The sequence below is a fragment of the Canis lupus genome, chromosome 9 (assembly GCF_003254725.2).
Source record: "Canis lupus dingo isolate Sandy chromosome 9, ASM325472v2, whole genome shotgun sequence".
NCBI lineage: Eukaryota > Metazoa > Chordata > Mammalia > Carnivora > Canidae > Canis > Canis lupus.
Window position 1 is genome coordinate 23,351,172 of NC_064251.1, and position 22,789 is coordinate 23,373,960.

Below are 22,789 nucleotides of genomic sequence, written 5' to 3' on the forward strand. Positions count from 1 at the left end.
ATCCTCTATTTTAAAAAGGAGGAAAAAAAACACCAAAATTCTGAATTCAGTTCTTCAGTGGTTTTTACATGCTCTTGAAACAAAGATATGACTTTAAAAATTTAACCCTGAAAGCATATAATAATTTTTTTTAATTTTTTAAAGAGTTTATTTATTCATTCATCAGAGACACAGAGAGAGAGAGAGAGAGAGGCAGAGACACAGGTAGGGAGAGAAGCAGGCTTCCCACAGGGAGCCCAATGTGGGGCTCGATCCTGGGACTCCAGGATCATGCCCTGGGCTGAAGGCAGATGCTCAACCAGAGCTACCCAGGCATCCCTAAAAATAAAATTTTAAAAGAGAGTGATTCCACCCATGGAATCACTTTCTCATTGGATTACCCCACAGGATGACTGCAAGAGAAAATGAGATAATGGATAAGAAAGGATTCTGGAACTGGAGAAATTGGATGCAGATGATGCTCATTGGTTTTCTTCACCTGATCGCTGCCCCCTTGAGGACTGAGAGCACCTCCTGGAGTCCCCAGGGGCAGAAACATGGCCCTCCCCCCCACTCATCTTTTCCAGCCCAGGGCTCTACCAGAAAAGGAACCTCTGTGGGGCACCAGGCTGGCTCAATGTGATCAAGATGTGACTCTTGATCTCGGGGTTGGGAGTTCCAGCCCCACGCTGGGTTACTAAAAAATCAACTTTAAAAAAAGAAAAAGGGAAAGAATCTCTACCTCCCCCTGGCACCCTTGTCTGTCCCTAAGCCCCTGGGCACCCAGGACGCCAGGAAGATGCTCCTGATGGAGAAGTGAGAAAAGTCTCCACTCCCCAGCCGCTTCTTCCAGCCCACACCCTCGTGGGCTTGTTGCTTAGAGTCTAATTAGCTCCCTTGTTGATCCAGTTTTAAACCTCTATTGGGGGGCAGCCCCGGTGGCACAGCAGTTTGGCGCCGCCTGCAGCCTGGGGTGTGATCCTGGAGACCTGGGATGGGGTCCCGCGTCGGGCTTCCTGCGTGGAGCCTGCTTCTTCCTCTGCCTGTGTCTCTGCCTCTCTCTGTGTCTATGAATAAATAAATAAAATATTTTAAAAAATAAAAAATAAATAAACCTCTACTGGGTTCAGTCTGGGCTTCTTAGAGAATTGATAGTCCTGCCCTTGTGGGCTTGCCCTAAAAACTCTTGTCTGACAGAGTAGGCAAAATACACATAATAAGGAAAGTTAACACTTAATGAGCACGGGCCATATGCTGGATGGATACAGTCCTAAGTGCTTCACTCGTGTACTTCACAACAATCTCATGAGGACTATCCCTGGACTTCCCACTATGCCTGCATTGAGTAGGGGGGCTCAACCACCCTCCATGTCTGCTGATGCCTGGACCCCAAGTAGAGTATCCTCCATAGTGGCTCCAGGTGTGGGCTGAGAAATGGCACATCAATATAGCTGCCTCCTTGTGCACCAGGGCCCCATACTTGGAGAGAACAGATCAGGAGAGATAGGATCTCCTTAGAGACCCCACAGTGCAAAGGGAAGTCTGGCTCAGAGGCTAGAGCTGGATCCTTCCATCAGGACATGTGGCACCAGAAATGAACACCCAGACAGAGGATGCAGAGAGGAGAGGAGAGCCCATCTGCAGTTGGGCTGGCTGGGATCCAGTTTCATATCTCCAGTCCAACCAGCTCTGCTACTTGCCAGCTTTGTGGTCACTTCCCCTTCCTTGGCTTCAATTTTACTATCTGTAAATGGGGGGGGGGGGGACTCATTGAATTGTGAACCCCCTTCCAGCTTGGGCAGTCTGGGAATCTAGAACCTTTGAAAGTTTTCTGCATGGTCCTAAACCCATGCCAGCATGGCTCCCAACACTCCAGAGTTTGCACTGTTTCTAAGCCAATTGGCACCCATGGAATCTCTTTCTCATTGGCCAAAGCCTGTGTAGGAGACAAGCCAAGTGAATGATGTTAGGTCCTCTGAGAGTTCTGTCACTGCCTAGAAAGGTGACAAGGTTCACTCAAGGCCATACAGCTAGTTAACTAATAGAGCCAAGACTTTAGCTAAATATATTTACTACCTGCTACAGACTTATGCCCTGAGCCATGCTGCCTCTGCTGCCAGAGCATTACCAGTGAGCAATGAGCTAAGGGCTCAAGGAAGGTGGGGGTGGGAGAAGGAAGTACACCCTGGGAGAATCTATGCAGATGACACTTGCAAAAGTACAGATGCAGAGGGGAGTCTGGGAGGAGAGTGACAAATGTTAGGAAGGGGAAATTATTTGCCCTGCCTCCCCTAACAGTTGTTGAGTCCAAGAGCAGGGTACCTGCTTGCCAGGATACCTCTTGGCCTGATAGATAAAAAGCCCAGAATCAGAGTAGACCCCATGTTCTTCACCCACATTCCCTGGAGGACCTCTAGGGCCTGTCTCCTACTCCCCCAACCCTGGAGAACAGAGTACTACTTACCTTTAGAAAATTCCAAAGATAGGACGCCTGGGTGGCTCAGCAGTTGAGTGTCTGCCTTTGGCTCAGGGAGTGATCCCAGAGTTCCGGGATCGAGTCCCACGTCAGGCTTCCTGCATGGCACCTGCTTCTCCCTGTGCCTGTGTCTCTGTCTCTCTCTGTGTGTCTCTCATGAAAGAAAGAAAGAAAGAAAGAAAGAAAGAAAGAAAGAAAGAAAGAAAGAAAGAAAGAAAGAAAGAAAGAAAGAAAAAGAAAGAAAGAAAGAAAGTTAGATCCAAAGAGACTCTACCAAGGGACTGCTAACCCACCCTAAAAATGGCTCTAAGCTTAGAAAGGCCCCACAGAGGAATCCTCAGACTTAGCAAAACCCAAGAAAGAGGCCCTGGGGTCCAGAGAAACCCCCAACATCCAGATACATGTGGTCTCTTATTCCCTGGCTACACAGCTTCTCTTTCCACACCAGCATTAGGAGTTCACAAATTTCCCCAGTCATGCCTCCTCTATATTCCGAGACCTCTCTTCCAGCCCCCTCATCCCATGCCAAGAGCCAGAATCTCCTCACTCCAATCTTTCTGTCTCATCCTTTCTGTCCTCCTCACCCCTGTCCACTTCAGCCAAGCCTTCCTCTTTTCCTTACCCAGGAGAACATCCTGGTCGGAGGGGCCTCCCAAACTTGGTGGTAACCAGGCATCCCAACCCCACTGAGGAAAAGTGGGGAAGGGGCCTCCAGGAAAGGTGAGTGGATTGCAAGAGAGGAAAGAGAAAAGGAGCAACTGTGACCTCCATTCCTCGTCTGCAAAATGGGAATGATACCACACCTACCTCAAAGGGTTGTGATGACAAGTTTACAGAGTGCTTGCTTTTACCTCATTTAACAAATAGATATGGAAAAACATTCTGAGACATCACTTTATGTCCACCAGATTGATAAAAAATTTAAATACTGGGCACCTGGGTGGCTCAGTGGTTGAGCGTCTGCCTTCAGCTCGGGGTCATGATCCCAGGGTCCTGGGATCGTGTCCTGCATCGGGCTCCCTGTGGGGAACCTCCTTCTCTCTCTATCTCTATATTTCTCATGAATAGATAAATAAAATCTTCTTTTAAAAAGTTTAAATACTGGTAGTGCTAAGTGTGGAGTAAGGGGACTTTCATATAATGCCTGTAAGAAAACAAATTTGTGCAACTGCTTGGAAACAACCAACAATTCCACCCTGAGATATATACCCATTAGAAATGTGTGTGTGTGTGCATGTGTGTATTCCAAAACACATATATGAGTGTTCATAGCAGCATTATTCAGAATAGCCAAACACTGGGATCAATAGTAGAATTAATAAACCTATAGTTTAATAAATATTGCTATACCAACAACATAGAGAAATTATAGGGCAGCCCTGGTGGCGCAGCGGTTTAGCGCTGCCTGCAGCCTGGGGTGTGATCCTGGAGACCCAGGATCGAGTCCCACATCAGGCTTCCTGCATGGAGCCTGCTTCTCCCTCTGCCTGTCTCTGCCTCTCTCTTCGCTCTCTCTGAATGAATAAATAAATAAGTCTTTAAAAAAAAAAAGAAATTATAGATTGAGCAAAAGATTACTATTGTAGGATTCCATTTACATAGAATTCAAAAACAGGCAAAACTAATCTATGGTTTTAGAAATCAGGATAGAGTTACTTTTGGGATGAGTGGTGGAAGTAGTCACTTAGAAAGGGCCTCATGGGGTATAGGTGATGTTTTTATTTAGTTACATGGTATATTTACCATATGAACATTCATTGAGCTAAACATTTCTTTTTTCTGCACCATTCTGTATGTACTTTACTTTTATTACTTTAACTTTTTTTTTTAAGATTTTATTTATTTATTCACGAGAGACAGAGAGACAGACAGAGAGACATAGGCAGAGGGAGAAGCAGGCTCCATGCAGGGATCCTGACGTGGGACTGGTTCCTGGGTCTCCAGGATCAGGCCCTGGGCTGAAGGCGGCGCTAAACCGCTGAGCCACCCAGGCTGCCCTACTTTAACTTTTTTAAGAAAAAACTTTTTTTTATTTTTTTAAAGAATGCTGGCTCTCAAGTAGCCTGGCTGGACTGGATTCTTGGCAGTAGGTTTAGGATAAGTTAGCACACCTCTCTATGCCTCAGTATCCTCATCTTTCACATTAAGTGACCATTATACAGAGTGGCTATAAAGATTACATGAATGAATCTGTGTAAAAAACTTGCATTGATGCCTGCTACATAGTAAGTGCCCAGGGTTGGTCATTAGTCATGACCAGCCAAGTGAGTGAGATTAAGAACCTGGAGCCAGGGATGCCTAGGTGGCTCAGTAGATGAGCATCTGCCTTCAGTTCAGGGTATGACCCTGAAATCGAGGTCCTGGAATTGAGTCCCACATCAGGCTACCCACAGGGATCTTGCTTCTCCCTCTGACTGTCTCTGCCTCTCTCTGTGTGTCTCATGAATAAATAAATAAATAAAATCTTTTTAAAAATAATCTGGAACCAAAATGCCTACACTAAAACCTGGATTTGACATTTACTAGCTCTGTGACTTTGGCCAAGTGACATCCTCCCTCTTATCCTTAAATACCCTCAGTTGTAAAGGAGGGCTAATGGCAGCCCAGCCTAATAGGGCTGTATGAGAACCTACAGAGAGAACTTCTCTGTATGCAGAGAGGCACTTAGCACAGTGCCTGCCACAGAGTAAGGCTCAACCATGCCAGGCTTTATTATTATTATCACCATGGTAACCCTATAAATCCATTGTATAGATGGTGCTCCAGGTAGTAAAAAGACTGACTTAAGGTCATATGCAACTAAATGTGATTTAAACCCATTTGTGTGATGATGGAGCCCAGACTCCAACTGGAACCCCACACAATCTCCAGAGGCACCATAGCCTTGAAGAGCTTTGCCCAAACCCAGATAGCACCTCTTCTTCCTGCCAGGTTGCCCTGCTGCGGCTGAAGCTCCTGTCTTCTTGACTCTGGTTGTCAGGGTTCTGTGTGCCCAGAAGCTGTTGTGCCTTCCCTGCCTGCCCAATTTTAGCACCAATCTGATCATTCTGGTACCCTCAGCTGGGGTGCTGGGGATGCAACCCAGAACTCAGGTCTAACCCCAGCTGTGGGAAGAGAGGGTCTCAGAAAGAAGCCATATTGCCCACCAAGCCTTCCATGCCAGAGGCCTCTTCTACAGCAGTCTTTGATTTTCCTTGTCCTAAGAGAGATAAGGATAGCCCTAAAGATGGCTGATGAGAGCTGGAGAGAACTTGGGGGCAAAGGGATAAGGCTGAGGGCCTAGGAAGAAGGGCCATCCTGCCTGGAGCCTCTGATCCACACAGCCCCCACCTTCTCCTCTCCTGAAACCTGGATTCCTCCACCCTCACCCCCTCAGTCCTCACTGTTGCCAGAGGCTTGATGTTTGGAGCCAGTAATCCTCAAGATCTGTGCAGTCTGTTCCTCACCCCCACCCAGTCTTAATGATCTAAAAAGCAGGAGAAGTTGGGCCCTAAGCCAGGGGAAAGCCAGATGGCCTACAATGGAGAATTTTGCCCTCAGGTTGGAGTACACCAGCTGTGAGGCAGAAAGCCCTAGTCCTCTAGTCAAAGCTAAGGGTTCAAATCCCAGCTCCTTCCTGATAAGCCATGTGCCATGGGCTTTTCTCTTTACCATGATGATCCTCAATTTCTTCATCTGTAAAATAGGGATGTCAGTCCCTACTTCACTCCAAAAGGCTGTTAAGGAGGATCAGATGAGGCTACCTATGTAAGTGTAAGGATACATATATATCTGAAAGCAGGTTAACAATTAATGGTGTCATTATTGTGACCTTTTTTGATTCTATGATGCTTTGAGGTGGAAGGATAGAAAGAAGAGGAGAGAGTACTAACAAGCAGAAGGCCAAGAGAGGGAGGTTACTGAATAAGAAGTAGATGGAAGGCAGAGAAAAATGAATAGATATGATGAAATGAAGAACCTGGAGCGAGGGGATAGATTTACAAATAGATACGAAACCAAAGATTCCAGTCTAGACTCCCCCTCTCCAGTCATTCCATTCATTCACTCATTCATTTTTCAGATGAAAGAATGGGGCAGGAGCCTCCAGGCTGGACCAGGTGTTAAAGCCTGCATCTAGCCAGAGGCCTTCTGCCAGCAGCACCCAAAGGCTCTCGGAGGGCAATAGGCTGGATGGGGTTATCTCTGCAACTCCAGGTAACCTCTTCCTCAGATCAGACCTCTGGGGTTCACAAACCAAAGCCAGAGGTAAGGGAGCAGCTAGATCCTAGGAATACCTGTCCCCTCCCCTACATTCACCCTGACTCTTGTTAAGGAATAAGACAGGAACCCAAAAGGACAGGGTTCAGAGAACTAGTTGTTTGATGGTGTTGGAAAACCCACACATCAGAATTGGTGTCAGAGTCACAGGCAGCATTAGGGTAGGGCCCAGAAAGAAAAGAGGAACTCCATCCTTTATGGGGGCTTTATTACAGAAGCAAGATTAATTAAATTATTGGCCACTGGTGATTGAACTTAATCTCCAGCACCTCTCTCCACCTCAGAGGTGGGGGTTGGAACAGTTCCCACTCTCTGATAACAGAGGTGGCTCCCAGGCAACCAGCCCCCATCTTCAGGTTACCCAGGGGCTTTCTGAAAGTCACTTCATTTTCATAACAAAAAACACCTTTAGAGCTTCAGGCTTAGGAAATTCCAAGAGTTTTAGCTCTGTGCCAGGATCAAAGAAAGACCAAATATGTATTTCTTATCACAACATCACACCTCTCAAGAAATTGGGATTTCTGCCAATTTCAGAACTGGGTAGAAAATGACAGGTCTAGGTGACCTCATTCCCTACCAAATTAGGAGTCATATTGGCATTCTCACCACATCCTCCAGGCCAGCTTGCTGTCCCATTGCTGTCACCTGCAGTTATAGCTCTCTCTGGGCCTCAGCTTCCCCATTTGTACATGAGGAGGTTGAACCTGGTAATCTAAGAGCCAGCCTTGTTTTAATCTATGTTCCAAGGAGATCCAACCCTGCTCCTGTCACACCTGCTAAGTGTGTCTGTCCTGTTGGGTCCCCTGAATGTCAGGTAATTCCCCTGCCTGTCTGGGTGGGAATTTCAGGAACTTTGGGACCTTCTGGGATGGCAGGGGGCAGGGGGCAGGGGGAAATAGGGGAAGAGAAGGAAGATTGAGGAGCTGGAGTGAAATAGAAAAGCTACTCTGGGGATGCCTGGGCTGCTCAGTAGTTGAATGTTTGCCTTCAGCTTGGGGGGGTGGGGGTGGGTGGTGATCCTGGGGTCTGAAGATCAAGTCCCACATCCAGCTCCTTGAATGAAGCCTGCTTCTCCCTCTGCCTATGTCTCTGCCTCCCTGTCTCTCTCTCTCTCTCTCTCATGAATAAATAAATAAAATCTTTAAAAAAGAAAAGAAAAGCCACTCTGTCATCCCCACTTCCACCTCTACCACATGCCCTTCTGTCCCAACAGGGAGAGCAAGGAGAGAAGAGTACCCCAGCACTGGACTCCTGGCTTTCCTGGTGAAAGGGGCCTATGGGGAGCCAGGGACTCCTAGTCCTCCAGGGTCCCCAGCAATCACTGCCCTTACCTTTGAAAGGAGAAGTCAGAAGTAAGGGGTGAATGGTATATGGGTGGGGGGAGGTGAGTGGTAAGTAGACAGTGGGTGGAAAAATGGGTAGATGGTGAGTGGGTGGGAGGGTTTAAGTGGTGGATGGGACTGGCTGGATGGTAGGTGGATGGAGTGAGTAATGGATAAGTGGTAGATGAATGAGAAATGATAGTGATCTTTGGGCAGAAGCCTAATTGAGGGTCCTTGGAATCATGGGGTAGGGTAAAGTTGGCAACAGGAATCTCAAACTGTGAACCCAGATTCCTCCTAAGACAATCTCTATATATGTACCCAAGTACTAGAATCGGCCCTTGAACCCAGAATTAATGATTTTATGGGTGACACAATTAATGTCCCGTTCCCAGGATATCTCAAATTTCCCTAAATAATCTGAGGGCCATGGGCACTTTCCCATGCACACATTCTACTCCCATCACAGCTTCTGGCTTGGCCCCATTGTCTTTCCCCTACAAGAGTCCCCGACCCCCAAAATATACACTGCCAGCTCTGTGGTTCACCTCCACCCCTCTTGCCTCTCCTCCCAAGTGTAGGATGGAATTGGACCTCCTGGTTCCCCTGGTTGCCAAGGGTTTCCAGAACCCCTGGGACCTCAGGACTACCCTAACCATGAAGACTCCCAGGACCAGCCTGGATATGTAAGGACTGGGACTGATGGGCTCCCAAGAACCTTGGGGACACCAGACCTTCCTGGACGCAGGACTACCCTGGTTCTTCAAGGCTATCAGGCCCAGATGGGCTCCCATGGAGCTCAGGGACGAATGGGGTCCCACGAGCAAGAGTCTCCTCCAGTGGGCACTTGGGTAGTTCAACCAGGCATCTGACTCAATTTCAGCTCAGGTCATGATCTCAGGGTCATGAGATTGAGCTTCACGTCAGGCTCCACAAGCTCTGGGAGTGGAGCCTGCCTAAGGTTCTCCCTCTCCCTCTCCCTCTGCTTCTCCTGCCACCTCGTGTGCACACATATTCTCTCGCTCTCTCTCTCTCTCTCAAAGAAAGAGTCTCCTCCAGGCCAACCAAGCCAGCCTGGTCCATCAAGGGGCACCTGGCTGGCTCAGTCAGTAGAACATATGATTCTTGACCTCAGGATTGTGAGTTCAAGCCCCACATTGAGTGTGGAGCCTACTTATAAAAAAAAAAAAAATTTAATTCACCCACCTTAGAATCCCCTCTCCCTTATAAAAAAGAAGAAGAAGATACCCACCCTAGCCCAACTCCTTTATCCCAGGTTCTCCTACAATCTCCATAACATTCTTTTTAACTTCTGGGAACTGCTCACTTGTCACTGAGCTTTTTTAGCCAATTGTCCTTTTGCTATAGCTAGAATGTGAGTTACTAAACATCAACAATTATGTCTTTCTTTCCTCTTCTTCTCTTTCTTTCTTCACTCCCTCCTTCCTTTTCTTTAGTGACCTCTCCTCCATTCTTCCCTACATCCTTTCCTACAATAAATGTGCTCACATGTAAAACAGTGTCCACACATCCTGTATGGTCTTGGGCTGATACATAATATATGCTCAGTAACATGTGTTGATTCACTCACCATCTACCTCACCTCCATTGGGATCTGTCTCCCCTTGGGGGTCTTCCCCTGGGGCTGAATCATTTGTCTCATCCTGTGTCCTTCCCTCCTCCTCGGTACAGAACTAAAAGTGAGAGAGAGGTACAATAAGTGTCCCAGTTTTGCCTGGAGAAAGAGGCTTGCAGGGACCTCCTAGAGCCCCGGGTCCAAATGGAAAGATGACTATGTTTAGATGGCTCTCCCTGAGAGAATAAGCCAGAGCATCCCTCTTTCGTGTCTGTTCTCCCTCTTTCTCTTCTACCTCCTCTTCCTCCCTGAAGGGATATCCTCATAAATGCCTCTCAATCTCACCTTCCATCAGTAATTCCTTTAGCTTCGAGGAGGTAGTGCATATAGAACTGGGAATTGAAAAAAAAAAAAAGAACTGGGAATTTTATGTAATCTTGGACATGTCACTTCTTACATGTCAGTGAAGCCTATGAAAATATTTTCATTTTCTTTGGATAAATGATTCCAGATGCCTCCCTTACCTTTTCTTTTCTCATCTGTTTGCTCAGTATTTAAGATTTAAGTCATCGGCAATACCCTGCCATTCTCTCATTCCTTCACCTATTCCACCTCTCTCAAAGTGCTCGGACATGAGTGGATGCTCTTCCCTCCCCTTCCCTTCTGCCTCCAGGACCACCGTCACTACTGCCCAAGACATACCTTCTGCCTCCTCATAGAACCAAGTAATAGAAGTAGGAGAGTATCTACAGAGACCCTTTGTGACTCCTCTGTCTGTACTTCAGACAGAGCTTTAAGTCGATCTACACCTCTCTGCTGAGCTCAGGTAAGACACACCTATGTAGAAGCACCTCACCTGTCCCCAGCCCTAGCTTACCCTACCCTTGAAAGTGATATGGGAAGAGCAGAACATCTAAGAGAAGGGTTGGAGGCAAGGGGCTTGTGAATGAGGTTGCCTGGGCTTTCTCTTTACCCACTCGTTAGGAGCAAGGTTAATTCACCCTAGTGCAGAATTTTCCTCCTCCCCTTTCACCTCATGGGGATACAGCCTTATTCCAGAAAAATCTCCTTTAGTAGGACTCTTGCAGTTGACCCCTTCTTCCCCTTCTGGGTTTTCATTCCATCAGCTCCCTCACTGAGTCTTTGAGCTCAAAGGTGCAAAAGCCCTGGGACAGCCCCAGCATCCCCAAGGGCAGCCCAGCCAATGTCATCAATGGGTACTGAGTCTTCAACTGAATCCCAAGGGGATGAAGCAAAATGTTGGCACAGTGGATCCTGGCTTCCAGGGAGTAGTAAACAGGCATGTGTGGACCTTTCCTTTCACTTTGGGGTTTGATTTTAGTGGCTGTCCTTCCATAGTTGAAAACTCCTGCATAAGGGGGCTGTTGCTGGGTATGCTGCCCCCAGGTGGACAGTGATATTACAGATAGCATTCACAGAGGGTCTTCTGGGGAGTGGGCATTGTACTAGGTGCTGAGGTTTCCAAAGGCAAATCCCTACCTTGGGAAGAGCTTGTGGTCTGAAGAGGGAACTTGCAGGTAAACACACCGTGATCAGTGTTATGTAACAAAGAGAAATGTACTGGATGCCAAGAAAGCAGAGAGGAGCCTGGAGGACATGGTGGTTAGGGAGAACTTCAAAGGGAAGTGATGTTGGATCTGTGTCTTGAAAGATAAGTAGAATTTTACAATCTTGAGGAAATTACCTAACCCCTCTAATCCTCAGTTTCCTTAGTATAAAGAGTTGGTAAAAAGATTAGGGGGGAAATTACGTAAAGTGCTTATTACCGTGTCTAGTACATAATTGGCACTCAGAAATTTATATGTAATGTGATTTATTTTTATGAATTGGCTCTGATAGGGGGGTCCAGCAGGTCTGCAGTCAGTAGAAGATTCTTGTGAGATTTCTGTACCAGGCCTGAGACAGAATTCTTTCTTTTCTGAGAAACCTCCATATTTTTTTTTCTCCTACAACCTTCAACTGATTGGAGGAAGCCCACCAGCATTACTCAGGCATTATAGAGGCATTACAAGCCTTTTTTTCTTAAAGTCAGCTGATTTTAAGTGCCAATTACATCTACAAAATACCTTCACCACAACATCTAGATTACTGTTTGGCCAAACTACCAGATACCATGACACAACCAAGCTGACACAGAAAATTAACCATCATAGAAGTCATTCCAAGCAGAGGCTACTCCAGACAGGGACTATGTTACATTTTTCTGCTTGGTTATGCTTTCTGAAAAATCACACTTTGTTAAACTACTAAAATACTAGTGTTAAATAGGACTATATTTGAATATGATAAACAATTTAGAGTACATTTACAGAAACATAAACTCCTAGGTAAAATCTTAAAGTCAGAAGGGATCTTTTTTTTTTAAGATTTTGTTTATTTCCTCATAGAGAGAGAGAGAGAGAGAGAGAGAGAGAGAGAGGCACAGGCAGAAGAAGAAGCAGGCTCCATGCAGGAAGCCCGACGTGGGACTCAATTCCGGGTCTCCAGGATCACAACCCAAGCTGCAGGAGGCGCTAAACCGCTGTGCCACTAGGGCTGCCCCAGAAGGGATCTTATAGCTTATTGAGTCCAACCCTCACTGTGGAGAGATCTCTCTTACAACATACCTAGAAAATGGTCATCTAGACTCTTCAACATTCCAGTGGTAGAAGTCCCTATGTCCTAGGTATGTCCATTCTTGAACAGCTCTACTTGGAAACTCTTGTCTTTACCTGGCACTTTCTCACATCAGCACATGTACTATTAATTGATCCCTTTTGGGATCCCTGGGTGGCGCAGCGGTTTAGCGCCTGCCTTTGGCCCAGGGCGCGATCCTGAAGACCTGGGATTGAATCCCAAGTCGGGCTCCCGGTGCATGGAGCCTGCTTCCCCCTCTGCCTGTGTCTCTGCCCCTCTCTCTCTCTCTCATTCTCTCTCTCTCTCTCTCTCTCTGTGACTATCATAAATAAATAAAAATTTTTAAAAAATTGTTCCTTTTTACTTATTAAAGACAAATCTTAACCTAGATGTTTCCCATCCTTGAATAAAATATATCCTTACTTGCCCTAAATGTTTATCAGATCAAAATTCTTTCTTTTTTAATCTGTTAATTTTTGAATTTCAGATAATTAATGTACAGTGTTATATTAGTTTCAAGTATACAATATAGGGATTCAATAATTCTACACAATACTCAATGCTCATCACAATAAGTGTACTCTTAATCCCCTTCACCTATTTCACACATCCTCTCTCCTTTCCCCTCTGATAACCACCAGTTTGTTCTCTATAGTTAAAAATCTGATTTTTGGGGGATGCCTGGGTGGCTCAGCAGTTGAGCATCTACCTTCAGCTCAGGGTGGGATCCTGGTCCAGGGATCAAGTCCCACATTGGGCTCTCTGCAAGGAGCCTGCTTCTCCCTCTGTCTATGTCTCTGCCTCTCTGTGTGTGTTTCTCATGAATAAATAAATAAAATCTTTTTTTAAAATCCAATTTTTTGTTCATCTCTTTTTTCTTTAAGTTATTTTGTTTCTTAAATTCCACATATGAGTGAAATCATAAGGTATTTCTTTTTCTGACTGACTTACTTCACTTAGCATTATACCCTCTAGATCCATCCATGTTGTTGTAAATGGCAAGATTTCCTTCTTTTTATGCCTGAGTAATATTCCTCTGTGTGTGTGTGTGTGTGTGTGTGTGTGTGTGTGTGTACTACATTTTCTTTATCCATTCATCTATAGATAGGACACTTGAGTTGCTTCCATATTTTGTTTATTGTAAATAATGCTACAAGAGACACAGGGCACATATATCTTTTCAAATTAGTGTTTTTGTATTCTTTGGGTAAATACTCAGTAATGGAATTCCTGAATCATATAGTAATTCTATTTTCAATTTTTTGAGGAAACTCCATACTGTTTTCCACAGTCGCTGCTTCAGTTTGCATTCTCACTAACAGTGCATGAAGGTTCCTTTTCCTTCACATCCTCACCAAAACTTGTTGGTTTCTTGTGTTTTCAATTTTAGCCATTCTGACAGTTGTAAGAAGATATCTCATTGTGGTATTGATTTGCATTTCCTTGATGATTAGTGATGTTGAGCTTCTTTTCATGTGTATGTTGGCCATCTGTACGTCTTTTTTGGAGAAATGTTTTTTCATGTCTTCTGCCCATTTTAATTAGATTATTCAGGGTTTTTTGGTGTTCGGTTGTATAAGTTCTTTATATATTTTGGATACTAACCCTATATCAGATATATCATTTGCAAATATCTTCTCCCACTCAGTAGGTTGTCTTTTTGGGTTTTTAGTTGTTGTTGTTGTTGTTGTTGATTCCTTTGCTGTGCTCTTGTAGGATCTTTTTCTTGTATAAGCTTTTTTTTTTTTTTATGTTGTCCTGATAGTTTATTTTTGCTTTTGTTTCCCTTTCCTTAGGAGACATACCTAGAAAAATGTTGCTATGGCCAATGTCAGAGAAATTACTATCTGTGCTCTCTTCTAGGATTTTTATATATAAGGTCTTATATTTAGGTCTTTAATCCATTTTGAGTTTACCATATATGGTGTGGGAAAGTGGTCCAATTTCATTCTTTTGCATGTTGTTGGTCCAGTTTTCCCAACACCATTTGTTGAAGAAACTCTTTTTCCCATTGCATATTCTTGTCTCCTTTGTCATAGATTAATTGAGCATATAGTCATAAGTTTATTTCTGGGCTTTCTATTCTGTTCCATTTATCTACATGTCTATTTTTTTTAAGATTTATTTTTGAAAAAAAATAAGATTTATTTTTGAGAGAGAGCATGAGCACAAGTGGAGCGAGAGGCAAGAGAGAATCTTCTCACAGACTCCCCACTGAGCATGAAGCCTGATGCAGGGCTTAATGACCAATGAGATCATGACCTAAACCCAAACGAAGAGTCAGATGCTTAACCAACCAAGTCCCCAGGAGCCTCATCTATATGTCTATTTTTATGCTATTTTGGTTATTACAGCTTTGTAGTATATCTTGAAACCTGGGATTGTGATACCAAAATTTATTTCTTAAACATTCAAAGTGGCTCAGTGGTTGAGAGTCTGACTTTGGCTCAGAGCATGATCTTGGGATCCTGGATGGAGTACCGCATCGGACTCCCTATATGGGGACCCTGCTTCTCCTCTACCTATGTCTCTGCCCCTCTCTCTCTGTGTGTCTCTCATGAATGAATAAATAAATTTTTTTAAAAATATATTCAAAGGGCTTCAAAACAGCTTAATTTCAAAAGCCCTTTGAAATGTAGGCTTTCTCCTATTGCAGTCTCTAGTTCTTCTAGTAAGAAAATGACTAACTACCTCCTCCAACTGACAGTCTTCTCTGTACTCTGTAAAATTCCCATATTTCTGCTTCCGTAGCTTCTTGCTTTTCATTATCAAGAGGGAAGAGAGAGAAATGTGTAATCAGCCTTTAATTGCAGGTCTTTGAGAAATACCATGATTTTATTCAATCCCAAACAGAAGGGTACAGCTTTCTATTTTCTTCAAGTAAGTAATGTTCTACCTCTACTCCACCCCCTTCCAACTCACATGGTCTCTCAGATCCCCTGTGAAGGGAGCTCTGTAGACCCAAACCTGGCCTTGGTGGCTTTGGAGTATCAGTAGAAGGGACAGCTGTCAGATTAGCGTCAGACAGAAGACATTTCAGAAATGTACTTTTTTTATTCCTCTTCCTAGGTGGAGGAGTCTGACACAGATCTTCAGTGATGACCTTCTGTGCTCCAGAGTGACCAAGTAAACTGTGAAAATTCAGGTTGCCTGACTATCAAGAGATTTGGTCTGCCTCCCCTTCTTGGTGTGAGAACCCAAGAGAATAGAGAGGCCCAGTCCTGGCCTCTGTTGTCAGATCAGAGGGCCTCCCTGGCATGTTCCTTTTACCACTACTATTCTGTGGGGTATAGAGGAAGGATGTGGGGAGCTGGAAAGTGGGGATAAGGGAGTAGGGAGGGGCTCATGGCTGTGTTTGCCCAGGTTTTATTGACCAAGCCTCCAGCAGGCATAGACACCAAGTATAAGCTGCAACTCCAGCAGCTGCCATTAGCAGCCACTGATGCTAGGGAGAAGCTAGGGAGTCTTGCGGCACTGGCAGAAATCTAAAGTCAGATCAGCCATGCTGCTAGGCCAGGAAAGAGGGTTGAAGGATGTCACATAAAGAGCAGAAATAATCAGAGATCATTCTCCTCCTCCCCAGACACCATGGCCCAGCCCCTAGTGGGCTTAAGCTTCTATATGGCCTTGAGCTGGGTACTGGTGAGGAATGAAGCCAAATGATTCAAACCAACTCAATGCACGAAAGTCATATTTGGAATTACACAGTGTTAGAACTAGAAGTGCCCTTAACAATAATTTGCCCAGGCTTTGTTTGTTTGTTTGTTTGTTTAATGTAAGTAGTCAATGATGATTTTCAAATGAAATCTTACACAGAACAAAACTCTTACATAGAACATAAAAAGACAAAAGTGGAGCTGCTCTGGATTGGAGAACCCTGGTGTCACCTCCTCAAACTGCCTCCCCCACACCCACGATCACCTCTCTAATACTCTGCGGAAGGCATTTTGCTGGGCTACCTAGACTTCAGTTTACAGGTAGAGAAACAGTCCTATAGAGAGGAAGGGATTTACTCAAGGCCATGCAACTAGTAACAAAAGAGTTGGGCTACAACTTCCCACCATAACACACTGTCCCTCAATTTGGCCCAAAGACTGTGTTTCTTTATACAGAGTCTTGCCACTGGATTCACTTAAACTGCAATTTCCCTAGTTATTGAAAAATCTATATCTATGAAACTTACATTCTCACACAAATTTGTACAGACAAGTAAGCTTTGCCTTTAGTGCAGTGGGGAAAAGGGACAGGGGTGAGAAGGGCAGAGGGCATGGAAGAAAACAAATACTTAGTCACATAGAAAAAGGTAATAAACACACAGAATTATCAAGATCCACAATTACTGAGGGAAATCTTTTAAATTGTGTTTATTTAAGCTCACTTCTTACACTATAAAAATAAATGTCTATAATTTCTAATTTTCAAATAAGATAGAAGGGAAAATATGAAGTTTTCCTCCCTTTCCACTATTTACAATTTCTTCCAGAGTTGTTCAATGCATACATAAATATTTACCCAGATTGTTCTACACACTATTCTTCACCTCAGTTTTTTATTTTTATTTATTTATTTATTTATTTTTCACCTCACTTTTTTAAAGCTAAATATATCTTAGTGATATTTCTCTATCAATACCCCTAGACCAACTTCATTATCTTTAATAGCTGCATATTATTAACCTTAAAAATAAAACTGTCAGTTATTTTACCAGCAGAAAAGTTTATTCAGGAATAGCAGAGAACTGCAATTTAGGACAAGCAAGTCCAAAGAACAAAGTAGAGGATTGCTCCTTTATAGAGGGAGGATCATTAGAAACAAAAAGTCCATTGGAGCAAAATGGGGTTCCTAACAGCTTTTCTTTGACTGAATTCTGAATCTCTCATTGACTAGGCTGTTGTTACTGGAAGGGGAGAAAATCTTTCTTCCTCCAACTGGGGTAGTAAAGAAGTAGCTATAGTATGGATTTGCAAGGTACCTCTCTTCCTGTTGGGGTCTGCAACTGATGAGGAAAGGTAGGATGTGAGAGCTCCCCCTTCTGGCTTCCTAACTCCATTTTAGTGAATTTCCCTTTACTAATTTTCACAATATCGTTCCACTCCAGCTACCAGTTCTTTTCTTTCTTTCTTTCTTTTTTTTACCAGTTCTTTTCTAACAAAAACAATATTGCAATAATTTTATATACACACACAATTGCGGGAGTGTATCAGTATTCCTAGATGTTGTTACTGAGTCCAAAGGTGTGTGCACTTTTAAAATGTTGATAGATACTGGACTGCCAGACTGCTGAGGGAAACCCCTGAGCGGACTTACTGGGGACTAATCTCTGGTCTTTTTTTTTTTTTTTTTAAGTATTTTTATTTATTTATTTTTATTTTTTTAAAGATTTATTTATTTATTTATTTATTTATTCACAGAGAGCGAGAGAGAGGCAGAGACACAGGCAGAGGGAGAAGCAGGCTCCACGCAGGAAGCCCGACGTGGGACTCGATTCCGGGACTCCAGGATCACACCTCCGGCTTCAGGCGGCGCTAAACCGCTGCGCCACCGGGGCTGCCCAAGTATTTTTTATTTAAATTTAACTTGCCAACATATAGTATAACACCCAGTGCTAATCTCTAGTCTTGAGTTCATCCTCACTGTAACCTCCTTTGCTTACCTCCCAGCTCTGTTTGGTGACCCTCACTGTCCCTTTGCCTGGGGCCATTAATGATCCAAGAAACACACCTGCAGTGCCACCAAGAGGGAGAAGCTGAGCTCCATGGGACATTTCGGGCTTTCCTGGCCTCCTCCAACCCAAAGCTGGTATCCCTGGTAAAAAGAACTCATGGGACCATACCCCAGACCCTGGACCAGCCCAGCTCATATAGGAACTCCCAGTGAGCTCCAGCCTAACCAGCTCTATCCCCCAAAATTTAGAGCCACACTGTCAGCCCAGCTCCCTTCACTCAGTCAGCCAGCTAGAGGGAAGAAATAATCCACTTTCAAAAGGAACTCCTACGTGAAGGATGGAGACACAGCTCCTTTAGGACCTCCTCCCCCTGTTGCCCATTGGAGAGACAGAAAACACAAATACCCTTCTTTGGGACGCCTGGGTGGCTCAGTGGTTTAGCGCCTGCCTTCAGCCCAGGGCATGATCCTGAAGTTCCAGGATCGAGTCCCCATTGGGCTCCCGGCAAGGAGCCTGCTTCTCCCTCTGTGTCTCTGCCTCTCTTCTCTGTGTGTGTGTGTGTGTGTGTGTGTGTGTGTGTCTCATGAATAAATAAAATCTTTTTAAAAAAATGCCCAAAGAAAACCAAAAAATATTTATCAAAGGAACTCATCCGCATTTGCAAATATACTCCAAACAACTGGAAGAAGCCTTGAAAAAAAGGGTCTAAAAAGACTCCCTAAACAGGGGAATTTTGAATTGGTTTTGGAGGAGATGACTTGGAGAATCAACAACAGAAGTAGTTGTTGGGGAAGATCTTGAAAAGGAGTAGAGGTAGTAACTGCTAACATGTTTCAAGTATTTATTATTTGCCAAGCAATCCACTAAGCACTTTACACATGTTATCTCCCCTATGCGGAGGTACTCTCATTATCCCCATTTTAGGTAAAGAAATGGAGACACCCTGAAACTAAGTGACTTGCCAAGGTCATACACTCAGCCAAGTACTGTGGCCAGGAGTATGAATCTAGTACTTAGATACTAGGGATAGGGATGAGGACAAGGCACAGAGTAGCTGATTTGGACCCCCTATAAAGTTGGGGTGGTGGTAATGAGGATGTGGTAGCTTCCCCCTGGCCCACCGAAGCCCCTGGAACTGACTCCCAACCCCCTGTTGCCTCCCAGGAGTAGTAGCTAGCAGGCACCTGCAATTCGCTCTGTGGACAATGCCTCCCAGGCCCACCCGTCTCAGACTTCCCTGTAGGAATCCCTGGGTGGTGCAGCAGTTTAGTGCCTGCCTTTGGCCCAGGGCGCGATCCTGGAGACCCGGGATCGAGTCCCACGTCGGGCTCCCGGTGCATGGAGCCTGTTTCTCCCTCTGCCTATGTCTCTGCCTCTCTTTCTCTCCTCTGTGTGACTATCATAAATAATAAATAAATAAATAAATAAATAAATAAATAAATAAATAAATTAGACTTCCCTGTAGAACATCCTGTGATGGGCTCTGAAAAGGAGAGGGGTTGACAAAGAAACAGCTTGTGTCCTAAAGAGAAGCCCCACCCCCAACCGCACTCCCACAAGACCATCCTGCTAGAGGGCAGGATGTCCATACTGTCCTAAGCGCTTTCATATCTCATTTAACCCTCTGTACTTTTAATAAAGGATGATGACATGGGGAAACTGAGGCTCAGGAAGGTTTGTTTTGTTTCTTTCTGTTTTTTGGGGGTTGTTTTGTTTCGTTTTGCTTTTTACTCAAGCATTTGTGACTCCAGAATCTTTTGGACTCCACAGTTCTGCTTCTGGGTTTTTGGAACAGAGCCTTACACAATCAGGGTCAAGCTAAACTGCAGGATCCCAGAAAATAGGACTGGAGCTGTTTATTAAATTCCTGTTGCCTCATCCCCAAGCATGGGGATGTACCCCAGGATGAGCTACAGGGTAGAAGCCAAGAAAGGCAGAGACTAGGCTCCCATCCTACCCCTACCATGTGGGATCTCTGTGTTCCAGGAGGTGGAAGGCAGAATGGCTGGTCTCTGTCAGGACCATCTTTCTGTTCTGAGGAGACTTGAGAATGAGAGCTGCCCTGGAGCCCAGGGCCTGGTCAGCCTTTTGGATGGGCAGAAGCTACTGGATTGGGTAGGCTTCCCTACAATTACTCTGAGACCCGGAGTGATCCTGTGCATTGGAGGTTGCCTATCCATTTCAACAGATGCGGTGAGGAGAATGGAATGAAACACTTGGAATTACTGGAGGCCAGGTGAAAAAAACCACCCTAGCCCACAGGCTACCTCCATCCTCCACCTCCTGTAACATCACCCCGAACCCCCCACCCCACCTCCACACTACCCTTTCTTGGGGCTTTGCTGGCAGAGTAGGCATTGGATATGCTGGGGTGATTTAACAATTGGTTGACGTCTGCTAAGAAATTAAATAGAAGGTGTAAGTAAATGTGCATTTACTTATACTATAGGTAATTATTTGCTACTTGGTTTTTTTTTTTAAGATTTTTTATTTATGTATTCACGAGAGACACAAAGAGAGAGACATAGGCAGAGGGAGAAGCAGGCTCCACGAAGGGAGCCCACTGTGGGACTTGATCCTAGGACCCCAGGATCACGCCCTAAACCGAAGGTAGATGCTCAACTGCTGAGCCACCAGGCATCCTGCTGTTTAATGTTTAAATGATAAACTTTCTTAGCTTACATTATGTGGGTAAACGCTTTAATTGTTCCAGAAATTATATAGAATACCCCAAATTTTAATATATCCTAGTATACAACATCATCTCTTAAAATTCTATTAAAATGTTGCATGTCACAAAAAAAATTTTTTTTTTTTAATAGGGCATCTGAGTGGCTCAGTGGTTGAGTGTCTGCCTTTGGCTCAAGTTGTGATTCCAGGGCCTGCTTCTCCCTCTGCTTATGTCTCTGCCTCTCTGTGTGAGTCTCTCATGAATAAATGAAAATAAGGTCTTTTAAAAATAAACAATTTGTTAACCTCTTTTAGATTTCTTTTAGAAGGGGGGAAAAAAAGATAGTCACCAATTGTCACACCAGGCTACGGGAGATTCCTGCTTCCTGATTCTGATGCTATTAGCCCACTATTTTAAACGCCTTACATTTATCCCAGGTAATCCTCACACAACTCTTAAGGTACTAGTATCATTTTTATCCTCTTTTTTCAGTGGAAAAAACAAGCGCCAAGTGCCTGCCTCCATCAAGACCACATGACTGGCAAATTGTCCAGCGGGGATAGAAACTCAGGTTATAACGATTGGAAGGAGGTGGCTCAGAGGACAAAAATAGCAGTCATTCAAATTGTGCAGTTATTTTTTCAAGCAGTTTGGGGCGGGTGGGGAGGAACACATTCTTTTGTCATTTTAACATTGTGGATTAACAAGGACAGAATAAACCCGCTTAAACATTTACGGGGCAGAATTAAAAAAAAAAAAAACAAAAAAAACCCACCACCCAACTTCGGTCTTTGGAATGTTCTCGTCAGATGTGAACACCTTTTCCTGGATAGCAGAATTCAGGGAATTTAACAGACGGAAGCAAAAGTAACAGGCAGCAGGACATCCCACCGGCTTTCGGAAGGAAAAATTTCCTAGACTAATGGCCCCTAAACCCCCATTCTCCGCTCCTGAGGTGATAACTACAAACTACTCTTCTTGACTGACCGGCTTGCAGCCCAACGCCGCTCCACTGGGGCATTTGAATGCTGCTCTCCATTTTGTGCGGCCTCTCTTCTATTATACCCCAAAACCACAAAGGTAGCACTCTAGTTTCTTCGAAAACAAATTCTTGGGAGGGGAGGTTGAGGCAGGCGCCAACATCTGTCCGCGTTACCAAGTCGCCAGGCTGCCTGTCCAGAAAGCCGGCGCTCAGTTTCCCCAGGAAAAAGAAGCTCGGATTCCCCTTCCTCTCGCTAAAAACCCTCAGGACGGAAGACGCTTTATAGAGTTCAGGAATCTGAAAGAAGTTAGCAGGGCCTGAGGAATGCTTCCCCTTCTTCCTTCTCCCCGAGCCCGCACCTCAGAAACCCCTCCCCGCTTGCATCCGGAGTCTCTTCAAAGTTGCAAGCTCTGAGGGAACAAGTAAGCCCCCCGCCATTGGCCAGTGTCCCTGTCAATCTCTACGCTACGCCTCCGAGCGGTGCCTTTTGGAACCGCTCTAGTCCCGCCCCCCTGCCTAATTGGTTTGTTCAAACAGGCCCCCGCCCAACTCAAGCGCTCATTGGTGAAAATAAAAAGTCAGCTGCGATTGGTTCCTCGGGACGGAGTCGGTGAGAGCGAGTCAGTGATTGGCTTATCTGGTTTGGGCGGGCTACAGGGAGGTTCAAACGCGACTGGAGGAGCTCTTCTAACCGACGGGAGTCTGTGGAGAAGAGGCTCGCTCCGTGGTGGTCTCGGGGGTCCTGCCGGTTTAGTCGCTTGCAGGGTTCTCGAGCTCCTTCACGACCGTCACCATGGAGGTGTCACCACTGCAGGTACAGCTCGCGGAAGGGGCAGGTCGTGGATCCTCAGCGCGGCCCGGCATCTCTCTGGCTGCCCGCGAAGGGTTCGGCTCCCGGGCTGTGTGCGGTCCGAGTGCCGCCCGCTTGGAGCCGGCCTTGCGCGTCGTCCGCGGTCTGCTGGGCCCGGCGTGATCGTGAAGAGGATAGCTTTCCTTTATGGTGCTAGTAGTGAAATATTACCGGCTACACTGGCTTCTCTGGAGTGTAGGGTTCTGTTTTACTGTTTCTGGGGCGGGTGTTCAACTCTCCTGTATTATAATAATAGTCCGCGTGTGGCCCTAAGCTGCACAGATGCTTTGCTCTCCTACCCTCGAGTGGAAAAAAGAGATTGAATGCCCCTGACCTTGGGAAGGTGCAGGGCCGGGCACGATGTTCCCCAGTGA

General features: G+C 45.1%; 1 protein-coding gene and 2 long non-coding RNA genes across 6 annotated transcripts in view; 2 read left to right on the plus strand and 1 right to left on the minus strand.

The window, feature by feature from the left end:
• LOC112655077 (uncharacterized) overlaps window positions 1–1,099 on the plus strand; it is a 6,198-nt gene extending 5,099 nt beyond the window's left edge. For all 3 annotated transcript variants that reach the window (XR_004819027.2, XR_007412881.1, XR_004819026.2), the window contains one exon: window positions 388–1,099. This is a non-coding gene — a long non-coding RNA (uncharacterized LOC112655077). The remainder of the gene's footprint in view (window positions 1–387) is intronic.
• Window positions 909–22,227, minus strand: LOC112655078 (uncharacterized). Of its 2 annotated transcripts, none has more exons than XR_007412880.1 (4): window positions 21,925–22,227; window positions 9,626–9,728; window positions 2,444–2,598; window positions 909–1,046 (listed from the first exon to the last, which is right to left on the minus strand). It is a non-coding gene; the product is annotated as an uncharacterized LOC112655078 (long non-coding RNA). The 2 variants fall into 2 exon arrangements; XR_003133533.3 differs by having other exon boundaries at window positions 21,571–22,227.
• The window catches only part of TOP2A (DNA topoisomerase II alpha), a 30,005-nt gene continuing 29,433 nt past the window's right edge, over window positions 22,218–22,789 (plus strand). Inside the window, exon 1 of the mRNA XM_025439926.2 lies at window positions 22,218–22,379. Coding sequence (XP_025295711.1) covers window positions 22,359–22,379 — 21 coding nt within the window. The 5' untranslated portion in view covers window positions 22,218–22,358. The remainder of the gene's footprint in view (window positions 22,380–22,789) is intronic.